Here is a 22,212-nt window from a genome sequence, read left to right on the forward strand (position 1 = left end):
AGTCTTCACCGTGGTTTTGTTTTTCCGACGCCCCTAAACCACAGGTTTTATTTGCGCTGGATCCAGACTTTACAGGAAACTCCCTGCAGTTCTAAACACATATTTCACTCATTCTCTTGACAGAATGTTACAGAGCACTTGACAGCTGTAGCTATGAGAATGCCAACCAGGCAAGTTTTATGTGATTGTTACAAGTACGGGCCAGTGTTTACGTTCCAATACGGGCACTCATTGTCAGGTTGAGTGCATCTCTCTCTGATAGATTTGGAAAAATTTCCTTCTAGGTGTGGGTGATTTGTGTGCGAGACAAGGGGTGTGAGAAAAGGCCTGAATCTAATGTTATGGCTTATAGTGTCTCTTATAGTGTTATAATAGCTCCAGGGTGACTGTACCTGGAACTGTACAGAGATGAAGTGCATCACAGGTGACTCAGGGGACTGTGGCTGGGTGACAAAGGAGTATGGATGGATAGACTGACAAGTAACATCTGTTGGTTGTGATACAGCTGACATAACAGACAAAACAATCATGAACCTTTAGAAAACTGCAATCACTTAATCCGAGTAACCCACAGATGTTTACTGACGCAAGCTATGCATCCAGACACAAGCCATGACGAGGCATTGCAAACCATGCTTGTAATCTCCTGCAGCCATATACCAGTATTGGGTGCTAACTTGTGGAATAATGAATGGAAGAAATTATAACACTCAATATGATTTGGATGCCTGTTACCTTGATAGAAAAAAGATGCCCGGGGGTGTTAACAACATGGCAACCAAGTGGACTTGCCACCAAAGGTACTTTGCTAACAGGTGACACAGAGCAGCATAATAGTGCGAACTATGAGTATTGTAGAGAAATGACCGGAAAAAAGACAAAGAGGTTGAACAAGAAGTGGCCAAGAGCAAAACACCAAGTGTCCATGAAGGCCTGCAAAAGGAAGAGAGGGGAAAGGTAAACAAACAGTACAAGTGAGCAGAAAGCACATGGACCAGCAGGTCGCCTCTCTTGGGGCCCTGGCTCAAAGGATCTGATTTCATCCATTCATTCTTCTCGGTTTGGGAGGAAGCCACCAGTCGCTCAGGCCCACAGATGCACCTGGAGTCCCCCGCAGGAAACCTGCACTAACTTCCCTTTATTCATGGCTTGCTCAAGCATCACCCCCAAAATAACCAGTCGTATGTTCCCCATTAGCTATTTCAGGAGACACCAATGGGGCAGTAGAGTACAAAAAGTCTCAGTTTTGGGTAATGATAGAGAGCTTGTGAGATGTTCATCATATGGATCCAATAAACCCATGATAACTAATGATGATGAAAAGATAGCAGACATTCCTTCATCTGACACTCCTTTTAGAGATGGGTTAAAGAGTGTATTGTCTCTGGCTTTGCATTTTCGACAGATGTTTTACACTGTCACAAAGTCCAAATAATTTGCATATGGACTACTTGACAAACATTCAAGGCTTGTTGTACACACTTCTTTTTTGTGTGCATGTACTTTCTTTTTATGTGTGCTATTCTCGAAATGCCCCGCTAAACTTATTCAAGCCATCGACTTCCACACTTATGATTGGACACTTAGAGTGGAGGCTTTTGGACACTTAAGCTACACTTAAAGATGTGTGAATTTCATTGCATAGATAACAAAATACCAAACTAAGTGGCATCTACATGCAAATGCAACTAGTGTCATGGTGGTTTTAAGTGAACTACTATATGAAGTCAGTTCCCCTCAAGTTCACACAGGTGTCCTAGCAGAGTAACCACAAGTGTAGTTCATCAGCATGTTCCACTCATGTTTGACAACCAGAAAGTATCCAAATACTTTTGTCGTAATTGTGAACACTATAGCTATTATTTTATCATTTAAAGGCATAGTTCACCCAACAATAAAATATTTTAAAAAAAAAGAATTTCTCAGCTCTGTAGGTCCATACAATGCAAGTGAATGATGACCAAAACTTTGAAGCTCCACAAAGCACATAAAGGCAGCATAAAAGTAATCCAAATGACTCCAGTGGCTTAATCCATGTCTTTTGAAGAAATTCAATTGGTTTTGCAATCTAATCTCTTTTTTCACTATAAATCTTGATATCAGCAGTCTCCTAGTGATCATGATTAGCGCTCTGTACATGTGTCAAGCACTAGGAAATGTAATCAAGCCTGAAATCATGATTGTCCCTAAAGACTGCAATGGCAAGTTGTACAGTAAAAAAGGAGTTACATTTTGATCTGTTCTCAACCAAAGCCAATTGTATCACTTCAGAAGACATGGATTAAACCACTGGACTCATATGGATTACTTTTATGCTGCCTTTGTGATTTTTGGAGCTTCAAAGTTTTGGTCACCATTTTTTATTTTTTTTTTAATTATTTTTTTTTTTAATTGTATGGACCTACAGAGCAGAGATATTCTTCTAAAAAAATCTTTGTTTGTGTTCTGCAGAAGAAAGAATGTCAAACATATGGGATGGCATGAGGGTAAGTAAACTATTCCTTTAACGTCTGTTAAATGTTTTGCTTCAAAAGAGTGCTTGTGCTATCCTTATTTATAAAAAATTCCTCTTGGCTCAATATTTGTTATCTAATGCAATGACATTCATGCATTTTTAAGGGTGTCTTAAGAGTCCACATACAAAGGCTTAAGTGTTTGTTGCAACCAAGAGACATTTTCAGTACTATCACTGATGGACACCAGTCTCTGCATTAGACTAAGCTTTACAAAATTCTCAGCACTCCAAAAGAATGTGGCCATAATCAAGACTTGCTGTAGTCATGCCATCCTGACATGGCAAGAAATAGGTGAATGAGATTTTCAACCTCCCTCAAATTCTGAAATGTCTGAAAATTCTAGACTCACACTTTTATGGACATTTTTAACTCACTACCAAAGGGTGCAGAAAATTTGAACCACAACACGAAAGGCTCATCATAAAAATATCTGACAGAATTTTGTTGCCACAGCAGGACACTTCAAAAGCCATGGTCCTCTTAAGAGGAAGTCCTGTTATGGTTAGCTAAAATGAAATACAGCCTAATTTAAGAACTTGGATTTCTTTAATAGACTCACAAGCCACTTTTGATCCTGCTCTTTCTGAAGACATATACTGTAGAATATGGTGGAGAGGGGGAAATTACCATAATATTTCATATTTATTCCTTTAATATTATTTACCTATTACAAGAGTATAAAATAAAAGACTCCCGTAGCTGTTTGAATAAGGGATCTTATGTTTAACAATGCAATTTATCAATTAGTTGCTTTGGAATAAGCAGTTAAATCAGCAATACTGTGAGAAACATACTAATGGCTCAAAGTTTGTGGCATGTAGGCTATATGAGAGGGATGGAACTTGACTGAATTTGAAAAGGGATGATTTTGTTTCTCCACAAGCATCTCTGAACTCCCTCTCTTGGAATAATGAATGGGAATGGAATGTCAGAGGCAGCATGGGAATCTGGCTCTGAGGTAAGCAATTTTAAAGGCTTCTTAATGCACCTCTTAGATCTCACTCTTCTTTTTTACTCTCTTACACACACGTACAAACACACGCATGTCAGTGCATGCCACACCAAACTTACACTTAACAGTATGGTTCACCCATAAATAAATATTCTGTCATCATTAACACACCCTCATGTTATTCCAACCCCATATTACTTTTTTCTTCTCCCGTGGAACAAACATGGAAATGTTAGGTAGAACATTAAGAAAAAAAGAGCAGCATTCTTCAAACATTCTTAAAGATTTCTTGGAAGAAAGTAAGTCATACAGGCTTAGAATGATATGAGAGTGAGTAAATGAGGACAGAATTTCCATTTTTGGTTGAACTAACACTTTAACAAAGACTACACTTAAGAACACTTAAAAAAAAAAAAAAAAACTCAATGAGTCAATTCGGGTGAGACAACTGACTGGCTGCCTGCAAGGTCAACAGGATACTTGCGAACAGAGCCCAGTCACAGCAGCAGGGTTTGAAAATAAAAAAGAAAGAGGAAATGAGCAGAGGACACTGTTCAGCTCTTCCTGCGCTCTCTCCTGCCCTACTCACAGCACTTTTTGGCCTGTTCTCTGTCTTGTCAAGACCGTCCTGATCTATGACATAAAGAAAGGCTGCTGCTGTATCACTTAAATCAAAATAACTGTCAAAGGAGTTTAGTCATATAAGAGGATCTGTTATATAAGGTGCCTAGACTCATAAATTATTCAGATAGACTCATTCAGATCAACTCACCTGTTCTCAATCACTCAAGGTGTTTCTTTATGAATCACATCACTTACTGATATAAGTAACTAATTTCCTATGTTTTACATTTAACCTAGGTGGTGTTTAAACCAAGATTACTTTTTTACACATACAATACAGATTATGAAATACCATTAGCATTATTATCAAAGGGTATCTTTATTGATACCTCATCAAACAGGGCTGTAAAAGTATGCGGTCTGCAGTAACTTGCAACGTGGACCTTGCGAGTGGTTACTCAGCTCGTTCACTACACCTAGGAATGCAACATGTTCTGGGTTGGGGTGTGATTCAGAGATGGGCAATCAAATTCCAACCTGGATCTACTCTTGACTAAACTCATGCCCCCACAACACGCATACTTTCATAATGATTTTCTGTACATATGCATTTAAAGACAATGAATGACTCTAGACTTGAGATTTTCCCATTAGAAAAAAGCTACACAAATAACTGTCATGTTCTGACACGTGTGCCAGATTCCTCTGAAAATTACAAGTATGTGAACTAGGGAATGTTAAAGTTGACCTTGAAAGGGCTTGCATATTCTAAATTATGCGTCTGTCTCTCTCTCTCCTCTCTCACTCAAAAATTAAGACCATTTTTGGTACACTCATTCTTGCAGAATCAGCGTTTATGTTACACTAAATCCCCATGAGAGCAAACTTTCAACAGGTGTTGCCATGAGGCATTTTTTTTCCTTTTCTTTTTTAACTCTACTGTGCACTTATATTCCATGGAAACGTGGTCATTTGCCTTACAACAAGTAGTAGGCATAGTGATCAAACTTAAAACATGAAGTATAGTGTTAAAGATCCTAAAAGTCCAAAAAGATTGGATGCATTTACAGTTTTAGAAAAACAGCTACATTAGAGGTAACCAAAATATAGCACAAAACTATATGTGCTTTGGTAACACTTTCCAATAAGGCTGTATTTGTTAACATTAGTTAACAACATCAATTAACATGAACTTGCAATGAGCAACACTTTCACTGCACTATTAATCTTGGTTTATGTTAACTTTTACAAATACTAATACATGTTTTACATTAACATTGAATATGGTAACATTAATATTCAATGCAATATGAACTAACAATGAACAATAGTATTGGGTAAATCAACATTAATCAAGATTAATAAATGCTGTGAAAATCATTGTTAGTTCATAATAATACCAATGCATTAACTAAAGGTATCAAATTGAACTCAAGTTACTCCTTAAATAAGATTCACTGTGATTCAACAATTACCTTTCAACTCAATTCTTCCAGACATTCTACAATAGCCGGGATGAATGAAAACTGTCAGACACACAATTCATGGATTTTTACTCGCTTTTTTGAAACATGCATGAACGAATACAAGGGTTTAAAATGATAGCCCTTTGTCACGTGAGCTTCTAATTTAAAATAACAGGAAAGACTTAAAGAAAAAGAAGAGTCGCGCTTACCCGATCAATACTCTTTAAAGACGCGCGCTGTCTAGCGGCTAACTGTCCGTCTCGAGTGCGTCAGGGTCAATAAAGTCGGCCTGTTTAATACATCTAGTCCTTTTGATTTATACGGGTTAGCAGAAGTGATCAGCTGTCCCTCAAAGCAGCGAATGAGGGAATGATAGCGCTCAACTATTCCACCGCTCCTATACAGAGGAAGTTGAATCAGTCACAAGCTCCCGCCCCAATAGATAGAACCGTCTTCCTTCTTTTGTAAGGTTTCAATAAATGGCTTTAAATCGACACAGGTTTGTAGTCAGTGAGATCTGTTAAACTTGGAGTTTGATTTTACTTTTGAGCGCTGGAGAGAGGTTTGTCTGAATTATATTTTTTATAAAGGAGAACACAAAATACTTTGGCTACCTGTTACTTTATCTGAGGGGCATGAATCAATGAAAAACTTATTTTCCTCTCCGCAGCTGCATTGTTAAAAGGGGATGGGAGCATATTTTAGACCAGGTTCACTGAACAAAGCTATGTTTAGCTTTTAATATCAGACAAATGATGAATAAGTTTTTCCAAAGAGGAGAAATACACTCACTGAGAACTTCACTAGGAACACCTGTACACCTACGTATTCATGCGATTATCTAATCAGCCAATTGCTGGGCAGCAGTGCAATGTATAAAATCATGCAGATACAGGTCAGGAGCTTCAGCTAATGTTCACATCAACCATCAGAATGGGGAAAAATATGATCTCAGTGATTTCGACCGTGGTATGATTGTTGGTGCCAGATGGGCTGGTTTGAGTATTTCTGTAACTGCTGATCTCCTGGGATTTTCATGCTCAACAGTCTTTAGAGTTTACTCAGAATGGTGCCAAAAAAATAAAAATAAAAATAAAAAATAAAAAAATAGCCAGTGAGCGGCAGTTCTGCAGACAGAAACACCTTGTTGATGAGAGAGGTCAGTTGAGAATGGCCAGATTGATTCGAGCTGACAGAAAGGCTATGGTGACTCAGATAACCACTCTGTAATCTACAATTATAGTGAGCAGAATAGCATCTCAGAATGCACAACACGTTGAACCTTGAGGCGGATGGGCTACAACAGCAGAAGACCACATCGGGCACATTATTAGGATCATAGTGTTTTTAATAAAGTGCTCAGTGAGTTTATGTCCTATTCAGTGTCCAGCTGCAAAGATTGAATCTCATCTGTAGTACCTAAAACATTATTCTACATTAAAACCCATTTTAACACAGGATACAACAGGGCTAAAGGCACACAGTAAGAGCAATTTGCTATTTTCTGGTCACACAATGTGTCAGGATTGAACAAATGTATTTCTTTTCATTGAATATTATGGAGCAAAATAATTTGTGTGAAAATAATAATAACGGAAGGTTGTTTTGATTAAAATTCAGTTTAAAAAAAAAAAGGTAGCGAGGGAGCCCCCACACTCAAGGTAAAAGCCCCTAGGGTTCTTTTTTTTTTTTTTTTTTTGTGATATCGTGTAGATATAGGTACAGTAATTTTAGTGCAAAATTTGTTAACTAATGCAAATAATTTTGCAACATGCTATTTTGAGTAACAAATTAAGATAATGCTGACTCATAATAACTACTTCAGAAAAAGATGCACAATTATCTTTTAATTTCAAACACATTTGGCTTTTCATAACATCTATTCTATAAACAAATTCATCTCCATTGTGATTAGATCGGTCAATGTGAGCCCACAAATCTATTCACCCCACTTAAGATAAACAATGTGTTTTATGGGGGCCTTTAGCCCCTGCAACAGAGGGACTTTTTTTTTTTTACCCCAAATACTATCCTTTCACTTATTAAAAAACTTTTGATTTATTGACTTTGAACAAAACTGAAAATGACTAAAAAGTATTTTGTTCTCAAAATAAATGCGTTAAATTCAGGGATTTTCATTAGCTACAAAAATTTGCAACATTTCAAAAATTATTAAATATTAAATTAAATTAAAATCAAACTTTAGACACCACAAGCAAAGATCTCATGGATCAGGGAGATTTTGCAGTGCATAGTGCTAGATAGTTTTTGCTGCTGTTTAGTGTTTTGAGAGAAAATCTAATCAAATGTGCCTTTTAACCCGGGGGCCTTTAACCCCATTGTACCCTATCACCATCAATGCAGATCACCCCTTACAAAAAATACCAGTCAACTGTTTCTACTGTAAAATCATAATGCATTTATATGGGATCTTCTTCAAAGAGTGTTCGTCACTTTCAGTTTATGTTTAACATGTGTAACTGTCACCACAGTTTTATTCTAATAACAATAACAGTAATGTAATGTTAAACTGTAGTAATGTCCCAAGAAAAATTTTTTGGTTCCCAGAATATTTTGGTAACGTTTGTTTTTTGTTATATAAAAAACCCTAAAAAGAGCGTTCCCTAAAAACATTAGAAGTTACTTCCCAAAACATTTATAAATGGGAACCATACTCCAATGTTAGAGGAACATTCTGTGCTTGATAGGGTAATTTTGCCATTTTAAAACTCTGGGTACTATGATGGTTTTTTTCATTCACCATGAGACCAAGAGAGGATTATACATAATTTATGCCATCCATGCATTGCTTTGTTTCACAGACATTTCACTAGGCCTATTCTATATAAAAAATGTGTATAATGAAAATTTGACATTTGATTTATAAATAAGCTAGACCCCTAATAACATGTTATTGAAGCAAGGGCAAATCTAGTACAGATCAGATATTACAGATTGAATTGCAACTGCATCAACCTAAATACTTATTGTGCAAAATGATTTAAACACTTTTGTCTCACTCTACAGTGATGGACGAACAAATTACTGCTGCCTGATATTTCCAGAGTTTACAATGGAAACACTTCAGGCACTTCAGTTTAAATGTATTGTATAACAAAGAGGTAAGTGTTGCTTTAATATTAGCACTGTGTAGTCGTGTTTGTAATGTAATACTTGAATGAAGGTACAATATAAAAGGCCTCTTGCAATATTAAAAAGGGTGATGTGGAGATGTGACTCTATGCTTGTACTATTTCAGGTAACAGAGTTTTGAGCTGCTGAGCAGTTGTTGTTAATGAAATAACAAAATTTTTGTACAGCTATAGGTTATTTTACAAAGACCAACTAAGTTACTGTATCTTGGGTTAACTTGATATTATTTGCTAACAGCAAACAGACTTTACAAAGATTATATCAAATAATTGATTGTATCAGGACAGGTGTTAAGTGCCCATTTCTATGACCTTAACAAAATTCATTAAATTACAGCAATGGCTAAAAAGAGCTTTTCTCTTAAACTCGTATGAAGTAGATGTCTGATGTCAGCCACTGTAATTCCATTAATGCTTTATTGCCTCTCTAACAGCTTAACAGGCAAGTTTATCAAATCATACAAAATTGAATGAACTGTAAATTGTCTAATACCTCAATTACAACTCCTGCCTGCAATTATAATATACAAGAAACATTCCTCTTATCTCTGAATAAAGCAGACATTTGTGTAACTGTCATGTCTTTAGTTACCAGTCATGCCTTAAGAAACCCTTTTATATTGACATTTTGTACTGCCAGCTCAAGCTGGGTAATTTTGAGATGGCTGTTAATTGTATCCTAGTCACTCTTTACAGGGCTTTGTGGTCATATTGTAAGGGTGAGAACCAAACATTCAAGAGAGGCCTTTTCCTGGAAGAATCTACTGTATGGGATTCAGGCAGTGTTGTAAACAACCTTACTGAAACCTGAAATTATAACTATTAAATCTTTTAAATGTTTCCTAGGTTTCAAGGGATACTCCTCAAAAGGAAACTTTTCCTGATGATATGATGCTTTTTCCTTTTATTGGATTTCCCACACTCCACAAACTAGTCATAATACAATGCTTGTATAACAGAATTGGGCAAACTACATCAGTTGATTGGCAATGACCACTCAAAAAGTGTTGAAATCATATATATTTATTTTCCTGTGGAGGAATTCAAATGCGAAGAGCCAGACTCAGAGGGAGCTCCTCTTGATGGTATTGGTATTACCATCTGCGTACAGGGGGTAGAAGAAACCCTGCATTGGTTTGAGCAGACATTCCAAGGTCTTGAGCTCAGCCACTGGCCAGTAGCAATTTGTGTGATTTTTAAAGGCCTATATTAAAAACCAAACAGTAATATATCTGTCAAGCAAGGGCATTCCGGAAACTCTGAGCCAGGGGCGTAGATTCCTTGGGGAATGGGGAATGGGGGGGATTATACCATGATCAATGGAAACATGTAAATTCTTCACATGTAACCCCCCCCCCCCAATGTTCAAGCCAAATCTACGCCCTTGCTCTGAGCTATCATAAACCTATAACCCCATGTCCTGCCAATTTGCCATTCTTCCCTCTCTTAAACACAGGTTTGGATGCTTACAGTAGATGATTCCTACTGTAAACTTTTTTTTTCCTTCTTCTTCTAGAAACAATCAGAATAAAATGTAGTCACAGTAACTTTAGATTTAATTTCATATGTTTGTTTTATTTTTCACAGTGGTTCTACCTCTGTCGGAAACGTCCATCAGGCGACATGGTTTTATATTAAAGCTGATAGACCTCAAACCCCAGGTTAATGAGTTAAATGTAATGCTATTACATCATATGGAAAAAGTGACCCCATTAATTTTATTCACAGCAAAAAATGTGCATGCTTTTGGAGATCTCACACATTCAAACAAATTATTTCCTGTCATAAAAAATGAAAATTGGGATAAAAAATATCATATGAGGTGATACACAGAATATGTTTGTACTTTTTAACCACATTTATTCAAATATATATTTTGTTGGACTGGTTGTGTGCTAATTATTCTATAAGCATTCTGCTGTCTGTGGCATATCACAGGATCTTGAAAAATTAAGAAAAAACATCTGACCACTGCAGCTTTATGACTCTATAACGTGAGAACTCAGTTTGAAGTAAAATGTAACATTTTTGTATGATCGTTCAAAAAGAAGGCCCTTGTATGCCTCCTCTGTGCAGAGTGTGTTTGAGCCAGAGAAAGGATGGTTGTTATTTCTAAGCTGTCCTTGCTTATGTCCCATGCCCGCATGTTTTGACACACCAAATGGCTATTTTCCGTCTTTCCCCCCATCACTCCCGGAAGAGAAGCCTAAATAATGGGTAAAATGACGTTTCAGAGCCGTAAGAGGCACATAGTTGTCGTCATCATACTGTAGCTCTAACATTTGTTACACTAATGCAGGAAAACGGTCCTTCTGGATACGATTCAAGTTGGGTGCCTGGGACATAGTAGAACCCTTTAAAAAAAATTGTTTGAAAAACACAAAGTATTATCTGTTAGTGTTAACCAATCTCTTTGGCAGATGGAGGCATTCATTATCATGACCAAAGTGATTCAAAGTGTCAACACACAGGCCAAGATATATAAACTAAGTGGCTCAGCACCCAGAGTTTGCTATGGAGCTCTTCCCTGCTGCGAGTCTGGCTTTCTTCCTCATGTAGAACAGTAGACAAGGAGGACTCCTGTGATTTATATCACTGATCAGATGGCCATATAAAGCTAATGTTATGGGATAAGCTCAGTGTCAAGGATACAGCCTGTTGAGCTTGTGACTCTCAGTGATATACTTTGCAGTGATATACTTTGCAGCAAATATTTTACTTTCAAAGCCTAAAGTTTCTTTTATTTGTGCTTTTAACTGTATCATGTGAGTAATATGGAGCTTTTATTACCACAACAATAAAACGAACTTGATTAAATGCGAATAGGCTACTCCCGGTGGAGTAGATACCGTATTGAATCCGTGGAGGACACTGGCCTCTGCTGTTGACACTATGTTAGCGCCATTTCTTTTAGTTTAAATTGAGTTAAACTCGTAATAAAACACGGGTTTCGTTCAGTAGCCTTGTAATATTGTTAAATAATGAGAAGAATACCCCATAGTTACATAAAAGTAAAATATGTCAATTATATTACCGTATAGTCTATATATCATGTAGCATATTCTACTACTTTTACATTCTTTAGTTGTTTTAACGAGGTGTCCCAAATATTAATAACATTTTTAATCCGCTATAATAAATTAGGGTAACAAGATAATTAATTTAGTATTATGTGGTACACGATTCAGGCATGTAAACTTGCGAATCTGCTGACGACAAATATAACGTTAGTGTGACCCATCGTACCCACGTGAGTGCAGTACTACACAAGCGTGTGGGGTTTAAAGTCAATTTTGCTGCCAAATTTTCCAAAAACCACCATCGAACTTGATTTCGTACATTTACAACCATGTCTTCTTTTCGAAAAGCCCTGAAGTCCAAACAACGAGACCACAAAGAGCGATCACAGGTAAGTTTAATAAGCAGGATTGCTAGGTGTGTAGCTAACGTAGTCTTGTAAAAGGACGAGGGGCTCTTTTAAAACTCATAAATCAGTACTTTACATTTAATATGACTAATTAATTTTTGTAAGGATTACATTATAGAGATTAGGTTGGGTAAGGGCTTGTTTATGGCTTTAACGTTTCTAGCCACCACTGAGTGGACAGGTTTAGAAAAGCCTTGGAAGTCAGATGTTCAGCAGTCCAGTAGTTCCAGATTACCCCCTTCTGTATTTTGCTTACAAACGTGACTTTTCTTTTATCGCAGCTCGGTTTCAGGAAACACTTGGGACTATTAGAGAAGAAGAAGGACTACAAACTCCGTGCAGAGTAAGTTATCACAAATCATGCTTTTGGTGGGAGTTTTCTTGGCTAATGCAATGGATGTTTCACTTTTGTTGTATGCATCATGGTTGTTGATGTTCTCACTAGATGCATTTCCAATAAGTCAGCTGTACTCACAGCAGAGATGTCATTGTCTTATCTCACTAACAAATGTTACATTGACCATGCTTTTTAAATAAATACAATGGTATGATAACGGTACAGGGTAATATCAGCACATTTTGTAATATAATATATTATAATAAACATTACCTTGATAATATTAAAGATTATATTGTCTGTCTCTGTACTTTTACTTCAGAATTATTAGAATACAGTAAATGTGTTTTTGTTAAACAGTGACTACCACCGGAAACAAAAGACCCTCACGGCCTTACGGAAGAAGGCCATGGAGAAAAACCCAGATGAATTCCACTTTAAAATGATACACAACCAAATAAAGGTTTGTTGTTTTAATTTGCCTTCAGGTGTTGCTCTAATCCTTTTATACTTTCCCACTTATATAAAGTGGTGGAAGCAGCACTACACTAGACAGTGAGGCTGTGAGGTTTTGATGAACAACTTCTCTGCTCATTGCTCTACTTTTCCCTCTTATTAGGATGGAGTTCACATAATTAAACCGAAAGAGGAAGAAATGACAGAGGAACAGAAGAAAGTGATGAGGACCCAGGACATCAGATATGTTGAAATGAAGAGGGTTTCAGAAATGAAGGTAGTATGGTCCTTCCTACTGATGCCAATCGCCTGTTTGATACGCTTATCTAAGTTTATGTGCTGTGCGAGGATGTTAGCGTCATCTTGAGACTGAAAATAATGGCATAAGGTGATGTCTTTTCTCAGAAAATCGAAAGGTTGAAGTCTGAGCTCCACCTTCTTGATATTGATGAAGAAAAGAAAAATAAACATGCATTTTTTGTGGATTCAAAAAAAGAAGGTACTATGAAAGAGACATTTCGTAACAGTTTCTTTAAGCCCGTATTTATAATGTATTGTAAAGGCATTATAAATGCATTATAATACATTCATATGGTCTCATAATACAGCTTAAAATGTTATAACTTCTCATAAATAATTGTAACTACAGTTATAATACATTATATAATACCTTACTTATACATACTTATCCCTAAAAGAGTAAAAAACCCTGTATAACACAATAAACATCCAATTTTATCCACAGAAGTTGTAATGCAATAATGCAATCGTAAAAGTGCTGTCTACTAAAGCAGCATAGGATAAACAGTCTTAAGGGTTGACGTGATCATACACCATTATACATGGTCTTGACCTGCTTTAAGTTACAAAAGTAATGTCGTCTTACAGTTGTGCTCAAAAGTGTGCATACCCTGGCAGAAATTGTGAAATTTTGGCATTGATTTTGAAAATATGACTGATCATGCAAAAAAACTGTCTTTTATTTAAGGATAGTAATCATATGAAGCCATTTATCATCACATAGTTGTTTGGCTCCTTTTTAAATCATAATGATAACAGAAATCACCCAAATGGCCCTGATCAAAAGTTTACATACCCTTGAATGTTTGGCCTTGTTACAGACACACAAGGTGACACACACAGGTTTAAATGGCAATTAAAGGTTAATTTCCCACACCTGTGGCTTTTTAAATTGCAATTAGTGTCTGTGTATAAATAGTCAATGAGTTTGTTAGCTTTCACGTGGATGCACTGAGCAGGCTAGATACTGAGCCATGGGGAGCAGAGAAGAACTGTCAAAAGACCTGCGTAACAAGGTAATGGAACTTTATAAAGATGGAAAAGGATATAAAAAGATATCCAAAACCTTGAAAATCCCAGTCAGTACTGTTCAATCACTTATTAAGAAGTGGAAAATTTGGGGATCTCTTGATACCAAGCAAAGGTCAGGTAGACCAAGAAAGATTTCAGCCACAACTGCCAGAAGAATTGTTCGGGATACAAAGAAAAACCCACAGGTAACCTCAGGAGAAATACAGGCTGCTCTGGAAAAAGATGGTGTGGTTGTTTCAAGGAGCACAATACGACGATACTTGAACAAAAAAGAGCTGCATGGTCGAGTTGTCAGAAAGAAGCCTTTACTGTGCCAATGCCACAAATGACAACACCTTGACACACCTCACAGCTTCTGGCACACTGTAATTTGGAGTGACGAGACCAAAATAGAGCTTTATGGTCACAACCATAAGCGCTATGTGTGGAGAGGGGTCAACAAGGCCTATAGTGAAAAGAATACCATCCCCACTGTGAAGCATGGTGGTGGGTCACTGATGTTTTGGTGGTGTGTGAGCTCTAAAAGCACAGGGAATCTTGTGAAAATTGATGGCAAGATGAATGCAGCATGTTATCAGAAAATACTGGCAGACAATTTGCATTCTTCTGCATGAAAGCTGCGCATGGGTTGCTCTTGGACTTTCCAGCACGACAATGACCCTGAGCGCAAGGCCAAGTTGACCCTCCAGTGGTTACAGCAGAAAAAAGGTGAAGGTCCTGGAGTGGCCATCACAGTCTTCTGACCTTAATATCTTTGAGCCACTCTGAAACGTATGGTTCATGCAAGACGACCAAAGACTTTGCATGACCTGGAGGCATTTTGCTAAGACGAATGGGCAGCTATACCACCTGCAAGAATTTGGGGCCTCATAGACAACTATTACAAAAGACTGTATGCTGTCATTGATGCTAAAGGGGGCAATACACAGTATTAAGAAATAAGGGTATGAAGACTTTTGAACAGGGGTCATTTTTTTCTTTGTTGCCATGTTTTGTTTTATGATTGTGCCATTCTGTTATAACCTACAGTTGAATATGAATCCCATAAGAAATAAAAGAAATGTGTTTTGCCTGCTCACTCATGTTTTCTTTAAAAATGATTCATATATTACCAATTCTCCAAGGGTATGCAAACTTTTGAGCACAACTGTATATACAGTCATAACATAAACTTGGAATATACAAGTCAAATTTATATAATGGAATTTATAGAAAAGTGCACAGAATACAAAGGAACACACATTCTCGGAGTAAATTTTGAGACCGTAAGAAAAACACTTAAGGTTAAAACATATGTAATCTTACGGATGTTAATAAGACATTGCTTTTGTCACTACTTAAAGCATACCTAACATATTTAATAAAAAAACGCTAAGTTCTACAGATAAAATTTAATGTTAGTCATGTTATAATGCATTATATTCCAATGTATAAATATGAATAGGTAAGTGTTATAATGCAGTAAAATTATTTATGAGAAGTTACAGCATATTATAGGAGACTTTACAAATGCATTATAATGCCTACAAAATGCATTATAAATATGGGCTTCACAATGCATTTTGTGCACAATGCACAAAAACACTATAATGCATTTTAGTGTTACCAGACATTTTTTGAATAATTAATTAAATTGACCTTCTTTTATAAATCTACAATAGAAGTGCTTTAAATTCTCAAACTTGTTCTTAATTCATATTAGTGGAGGAGTTTGACCTGGCCACACACCTCAACACAGTGCCTGAACTGGTGGACCGAGCATATAACAGACCCACAATGGAAACGCTAGAAAACAAGAGCATTGTGGGAGTAGTGGAACCAGAGAAGATAAAGGTGAGAAAATCATGGTGTTTATTGTGTCTAGTCCATGGCATAGCAGCTGCATTTTTTCCCACTTTCACATAAAAGTATTGCATTAATTGTTCTCCTGCTTATCTTGTAATTTTTTTAAATGCTTTTATTTCTTCTTTCTCAGAAACTTACAAAACAGAGAAAAAATCAGTACGAGGTGCTTTCACAGCGTATTGACAGAGAAAAGAAGATGTTTATCATTTGTCAAAAGATCCAGACCAGGAAAGATCTTCAGGTGAGTGTATTCATCAGCATTTCTCTCAAACCCTTCAACATGGGTATCTTACCTAGATATGCATGGATACATTGATGAGAAATGTTTATATATATAGTCAGAAGTTTACATACACCTTAGCCAAATACTTTTAAACTCAGTTTTTCACAATTCCTGACATTTAATCATAGAAAACATTCCCTGTCTTAGGTCAGTTAGGATCACTATTTTAAGAATGTGAAATGTCAGAATAATAGATTTATGAATGATTTATTTCAGCTTTCACATTCCCAGTGGGTCAGAAGTTTACATATAATTTGTTAGTATTTGGTATCATTGCCTTTCAATTGTTTAACTTGGGTTAAACATTTTGGGTAGCCTTCCACAAGCTTCTCACAATAAGTTGCTAGAATTTTGGCCCATTCCTTCAGATAGAAATGGTGTAACTGAGTCAGGTTTATAGGCCTTCTCGCTCACACATGCTTTTTCAGTTCTGCCCACAAATTTTCTATCAGATTGAGGTCTGGGCTTTGTGATGGCCACTCCAATACCTTTACTCTGTTGTCCTCAAGCCATTTTGCCACAACTTTGGAGGTATGCTTGGGGTCGTTGTCCATTTGGAAGACCCATTTGCGACCGAGCTTTAAATTCATGGCTGATATCTTGAGATGTTGCTTCAATATATCCACATAATTTTCCTTCCTCATGATGCCATCTATTTGTGAAGTGCACCAGTCCCTCCTGCAGCAAAGCACCGCCACAACATGATGCTGCCACCCCATAGTTCACGGTTGGGATGGTGTTCTTCGGCTTGCAAGCCTCACCCTTTTTCCTCCAAACATAACAATGGTCATTATTGCCAAAAAGTTCCATTTTTTTTTTTTTCATCAGACCAGAGGAAACGTCTCCAAAAAGGAAGATCTTTGTCCCCATGTGCACTTGCAAACTGTAGTCTGGCTTTTTTATGGTAGTTTTGGATCATTGGCTTCTTCCTGGCTTTTCAGGTTATGTCGATATAGGACTCGTTTTACTGTGGAAATAGATACTTTTCTACCTGTTTCCTCCAGCATCTTCACAAGGTCCTTTGCTGTTGTTCTGGGATTGATTTGCACTTTTCACATCAAACTATGTTCATCTCTAGGAGACAGAAAGCGTCTCCTTCCTGAGCAGTATGATGGTCCCATGGTGTTAATACTTGCATACTATTGTTTGTATAGATGAATGTAGTACCTTCAGGCATTTGGAAATTGCTCCCAAGGATGGACCATACTTGTGGAGGTCCACATTTTTTTTTTCTGAGGTCTTGGCTGATTTCTTTTGATTTTCCCATGATGTCAAGCAAAGAGGCACTGAGTTTGAAGGTAGGCCAGGTACACCTCCAATTCAGTACACCACCTATCAGAAGCTAATTGTCTAAAGGCTTGACATAATTTGCTGGAATTTTCCAAGCTGCTTACAGGCACAGTTAACTTAGTATACGTAAACTTCTAACCCACTGGAATTGTGATATAGTCAATTAAAAGTGAAACGATGTGTCTGTAAACAATTGTTGGAAAAATTACCCGTGCCATGCACAAAGTAGATGTCCTAAACGACTTGCCAAAACTATAGTTTGCTAATATTAAATCTGTGGAGTGGTTAAAAAATTAGTTTTATTGACTTCAACCTAAATGTATGTAAACTTCTGACTTCAACTGTACCTATCATCTTGTATTATTTAATGACGAATTATTGGCCATGTTTATTGAGTCTGAGTTTGTGTTGTGATATCTGGGTTGTTCTTCATCTCTGACAGGATAAGGTTAAGAAAGTGAAAGTTCGTAAAGAGACCAGCACTGCTCCTGCCATCTATAGATTTGAGGCCAGGAGGAAAAGATGATGGCTTATGTCTCTAAATTTATATACAGAACAAACTGTCTTTCTGCTTCTCCATGGATCTCCAGCCAAATTCTACAAAGGTCTCAGCTGTTATCGCTTTGAATTAGGGTGAATCTGTGGATTTCTCATTTTTATACAATAGAGACAATGCCTTTTTTAATAAGATGTTGCCTAGAGGTGTGGAAGTAAGACTAACTGATAACTAAGCTGCTGGTTATCCCAAAAGACTCAAAAGGCAGTTTGTACATAATTTCTTTGCCATACATTTTTTGACATTCATAGTTTGAAATAAAATGTTGTCTTTAGTTGTGTTGTAGTTCATTGACTGAATCAGTAGATGGCAATAGCATATCTTATCAAATCTACATCCAAGTTGCAAAAGAGCCAAGTTGCAAAACCTCATCGGTTGATGATGAACTAAACAACTTTACTCTTCAGTAGAAACTGTTGGATATCTTTTAGGGTTCCTATAGTTTTGCAAAACATGGATATGTCAGGTAATTTTCAAATTGTTATTTCCAAGTCTAGAAAAGTCATGAAAATTAAAAATAAATGAATAAATAATAAAAAAATAAAATAAAATAATAAAAATCATGGAAATGTATATAGTGAATGAAAATGTTTCTAGTTAGACTATTATCTTGTCTAATTTAATTGGCTAGAACTTGCTCTGTGAATGCAATCTCTATACATTTTTTCAAAAATAATTATTCAGTAATCACAAACAACTGGAAAAGACATGGAAATGTATTGGTCAAAAGGTTTGTGAACCCAGATCTTTGTAGCCCAAGATCTGAATGTAGTGTGCTGTCATAGACAGAATTTCATTAAGTAATCCAATAATTATTTGACTATTCATTAGATCAGTCATTCTACTTATCCTTCTTATTGAAGTCGTGATTGTGTGTTTTTGTAAGGCTTCATTACTCTTTTTATTTTTTTTATCATTTTAGATCAATAATACATAATGTTGCCTTTAGTCTTTAAAGAGATAGTTGACCCAAAAATGTAACAGATGAGAAACATCAATATTTAAACCATTTATTACTTTCAATCTCCACTTTCATTTCACATTCTTATGTTTTTGGTGATTCGCATTCTTAGTACATATCACCAAATACTGGACAGGGATATTGTAACAAATTACTTAAATATTGATCTGTTTCTCACCCACACCATCATACCACGTCTGAATATATAGATTTAACCACTCTTTAAATTTTATGGATTACAGTCTTATGGATTACATGTATGCTGCCTATATGTGATTTTTGGAGCTTCAAAATTTTGCATTGTGAGGACCTACAAAGCTGAGATATTCTTCTATAAATCAGCAGAAGAAAGAAAGTCATACATATCTGGGATGGCATGAGTGTGAGTAAATGATGAGAGAACTATTCCTTTAAGGGATACTCAGCACAAACAAGAAAATTCTGTTATCATTTACTCACCCTCATGTTAATCCAAATTCAGATGACTCATTCATTTGTGGAACACACAAATTGTCGCCATTCACTTTCATTGCATCTTTTTCCTTACGATAAAAGTGAATGATGACTGAGACCAAACATTCTGCTTATCATCTCTGTGGGTGGGTAAATGATGACAGGATTTGAATTTTTGGGTAAACTATCCCCCTTTAAAGCAAAAATGTTCTAATCTCAGAACTTTAAATGTCCCACTTTTAAACACTTTTGATCTACCCTTATTCCTGTTTGAGTAATTGTTTATGTGAAAGGTTGTGTGTTTGTGCAGACTGAGCTATTGAGGCATCTCTGCATGGCTTGATTGATCATGCAGGTGGCAGCGGCTTCATAAACAGGTCCCATCCATTACCCTCTTGGGAAAGAGAGGAGGGGTGAATCAGGAACAGGGAAATGTCACTATGGCAGACAATGAGTTTTGTATGTGCTAATGCTGACCAGAAGAAAAGGTGTTTGGTATTAAACTCGTAGAACATACTGCTGTTATTTTTATTATGACTGCACTATATGTTTTATTTATTTATTTTTTTTTGTATGTTGCTTACATGCTGTAATTATTTTTTAAAGGAAGTAGAAGAGTCTGTTCATGTGCCATGAACATGCACGTCTAAGCTTGGTGATATTTACGATGCCGCTCCGTGTGACCTATCAATATTGACCTTCTGTGTTTACACAATTCTCAGCCAAAAGTAGTGACAGACCAATCTTCCTGTGTGTGTGCGCGCATTTGTGCGTCATGTGGCCAGTGTCACTGCAATTGCCTCAATTGGGAGTGGAGGGTCACGCAGCCGTGTGCGCAGTTCCGTTGTGCTTCCGTCTGCCTTTGCACAGAAGGCCACTGTTCGAACTGAATCCTGCCTTTCATTCATATCAGCTTTGACACAGGGGTCATGGCTGCAGGTCAGGCAGTGCAGTGTGTTGGTTATGACCCCTAGATTTGAAAGATATTGGTCAAAATCCTCCACATTGTCCTATAATGTTATTCACATTAGGAGATGTAAAAGAGGCCTCCGTTGGTCCTTCATGGCGCTCTAGTCGTTTTTTAGTGGTTTGGGGCAAAACTGTTGAGTTGACAATAGCTTTTGAATAGACTTATTTGATGAGATGCCATGTGAAGTCGAGGCTGATTTCAGTGCTTTTGCTCTTCTCCTGTTGTTGTAAATTGGAATTTCTCATGTTCTGATGTGATAAGTGTAATGAGGGACAGCAGGTACATGACAACATGATGTATGTTTTAGTGACAGTTAAAGGGAGAGTTTACCCAAAAATGAGAATTCTGTCAACATTCATTCATCCTTATGTTGTTCCAAACCCGTATGACTTTATTTCTTCCATTATACACAAAAGGAGATGTTAGGCAGAATGTTCAGCCTCAGTCACCATTTACTTTAATATAATGGAAAGAAGATGCATTAAAAAGTAAATGGTGACTAAGGCTAACGTTCTGCCTAACATCTTCCTTTGAGTTCCATGCATCTCCGTACGTTACCACTTTATACAATGCAAAAACAATCATTTTCTTATTGAGTACTTTTGTCTTGTTTTCCAGTAAACATATCTAAACATTTTTAAAACAAGATAAATTTATAGGGATGTCCCAGTACCGTTACAGGCAAAAACCTACGTACGAATGTCATTGCTTAAACATTCAGTGCGCAAATTAAAATCAAGATATTTAGTTGTGTGATTATTAAACCGCAAAGGCTGCGATTAAATTAGATAAAAATATAGTTTGCATGTGCTGCGACCTTCAAAGTGAATGTGTGAAGCCGGCTGCTCATACACAAAAAACATAGAAATCTCCGGAAAACACCATTATGAGCATTGCATGCTCTGTTTGTAGCAGATGACAGCGAGAAGAACGCTATTTCACTTTGTAGTGTGCAACACATGCAGACCGCACATTTATTTAATTAATGAACAGTATACTGGCCCTGCAATCCAGAATAAATCGGCCTCCGAAGGCCACTTCGAGGAAAGAATAATCAAGATAGTCAAACTGCAAGATCGTGTCAAACAGCATTTCCACTCAAAATGATTTATAAATTGAGTTCTGAATATACTTTATTTTTTAGCTACACACCTTTCAGCCATCCAAAGCACTCACATGAATGGTAAAGTCATTGAAGGGAATGGGGCATAGGGATGATCACTTATGAATGCAATGCACCCTGAGTCACACAGTGGCTGCATCCAAAACCAGGAAAATGCTGCCTCCGGAGGCTGTATAAGAAGGTAGGAAGGGACCAAGGCACGTCCAAATCCAATGTTCTCATCACATCCTGTCTACTGAGATACTTTCATCTGATCGATTTTTTTGAAGGCAGTGTAGATGTATCCTTCGCTGCTTATCAAATACCACAATTCTGTGCATGCGGATCCACAGCGGTTGAACTAAAGAAAGAAAATGACGGCCGAAGAGGCAGTTGAAAGCCAGTTTGTGTATAAATGTAAGTTTTTTTTTTTATTATTTATTTATTTTATTTTATTTTTTTTACTTTTGTTTCCATTTCTAGTGAGAAAGTAGTGTTGTAGTTATTAAATATATGCTAGTTTATTGCCAAAAATCTCTTGATTTAGTTT

At 36.8% G+C, this 22,212-nt stretch overlaps 2 protein-coding genes across 2 annotated transcripts in view; one reads left to right on the plus strand and one right to left on the minus strand.

Annotated features, from left to right (window-relative positions):
• fhl3a (four and a half LIM domains 3a) overlaps positions 1-5,891 on the minus strand; it is a 50,372-nt gene extending 44,481 nt beyond the window's left edge. Inside the window, exon 1 of the mRNA XM_051721497.1 lies at positions 5,708-5,891. The gene's annotated coding sequence lies outside the window, so the exon portion shown is untranslated. The remainder of the gene's footprint in view (positions 1-5,707) is intronic.
• A 5,998-nt stretch (positions 5,892-11,889) lies between these two features.
• Positions 11,890-18,450, plus strand: LOC127454530 (probable U3 small nucleolar RNA-associated protein 11). Its single transcript, XM_051721828.1, has 8 exons — positions 11,890-12,059; positions 12,359-12,420; positions 12,775-12,877; positions 13,034-13,147; positions 13,276-13,369; positions 15,905-16,035; positions 16,178-16,288; positions 18,063-18,450. Exons 1-8 carry the CDS (start codon positions 12,000-12,002, stop codon positions 18,144-18,146), a joined length of 759 nt encoding a protein of 252 aa, XP_051577788.1. The 5' UTR covers positions 11,890-11,999; the 3' UTR covers positions 18,147-18,450.
• The last annotated feature ends 3,762 nt before the right edge of the window (positions 18,451-22,212 follow it).

This window comes from Myxocyprinus asiaticus, chromosome 16, assembly GCF_019703515.2.
Source record: "Myxocyprinus asiaticus isolate MX2 ecotype Aquarium Trade chromosome 16, UBuf_Myxa_2, whole genome shotgun sequence".
NCBI lineage: Eukaryota > Metazoa > Chordata > Actinopteri > Cypriniformes > Catostomidae > Myxocyprinus > Myxocyprinus asiaticus.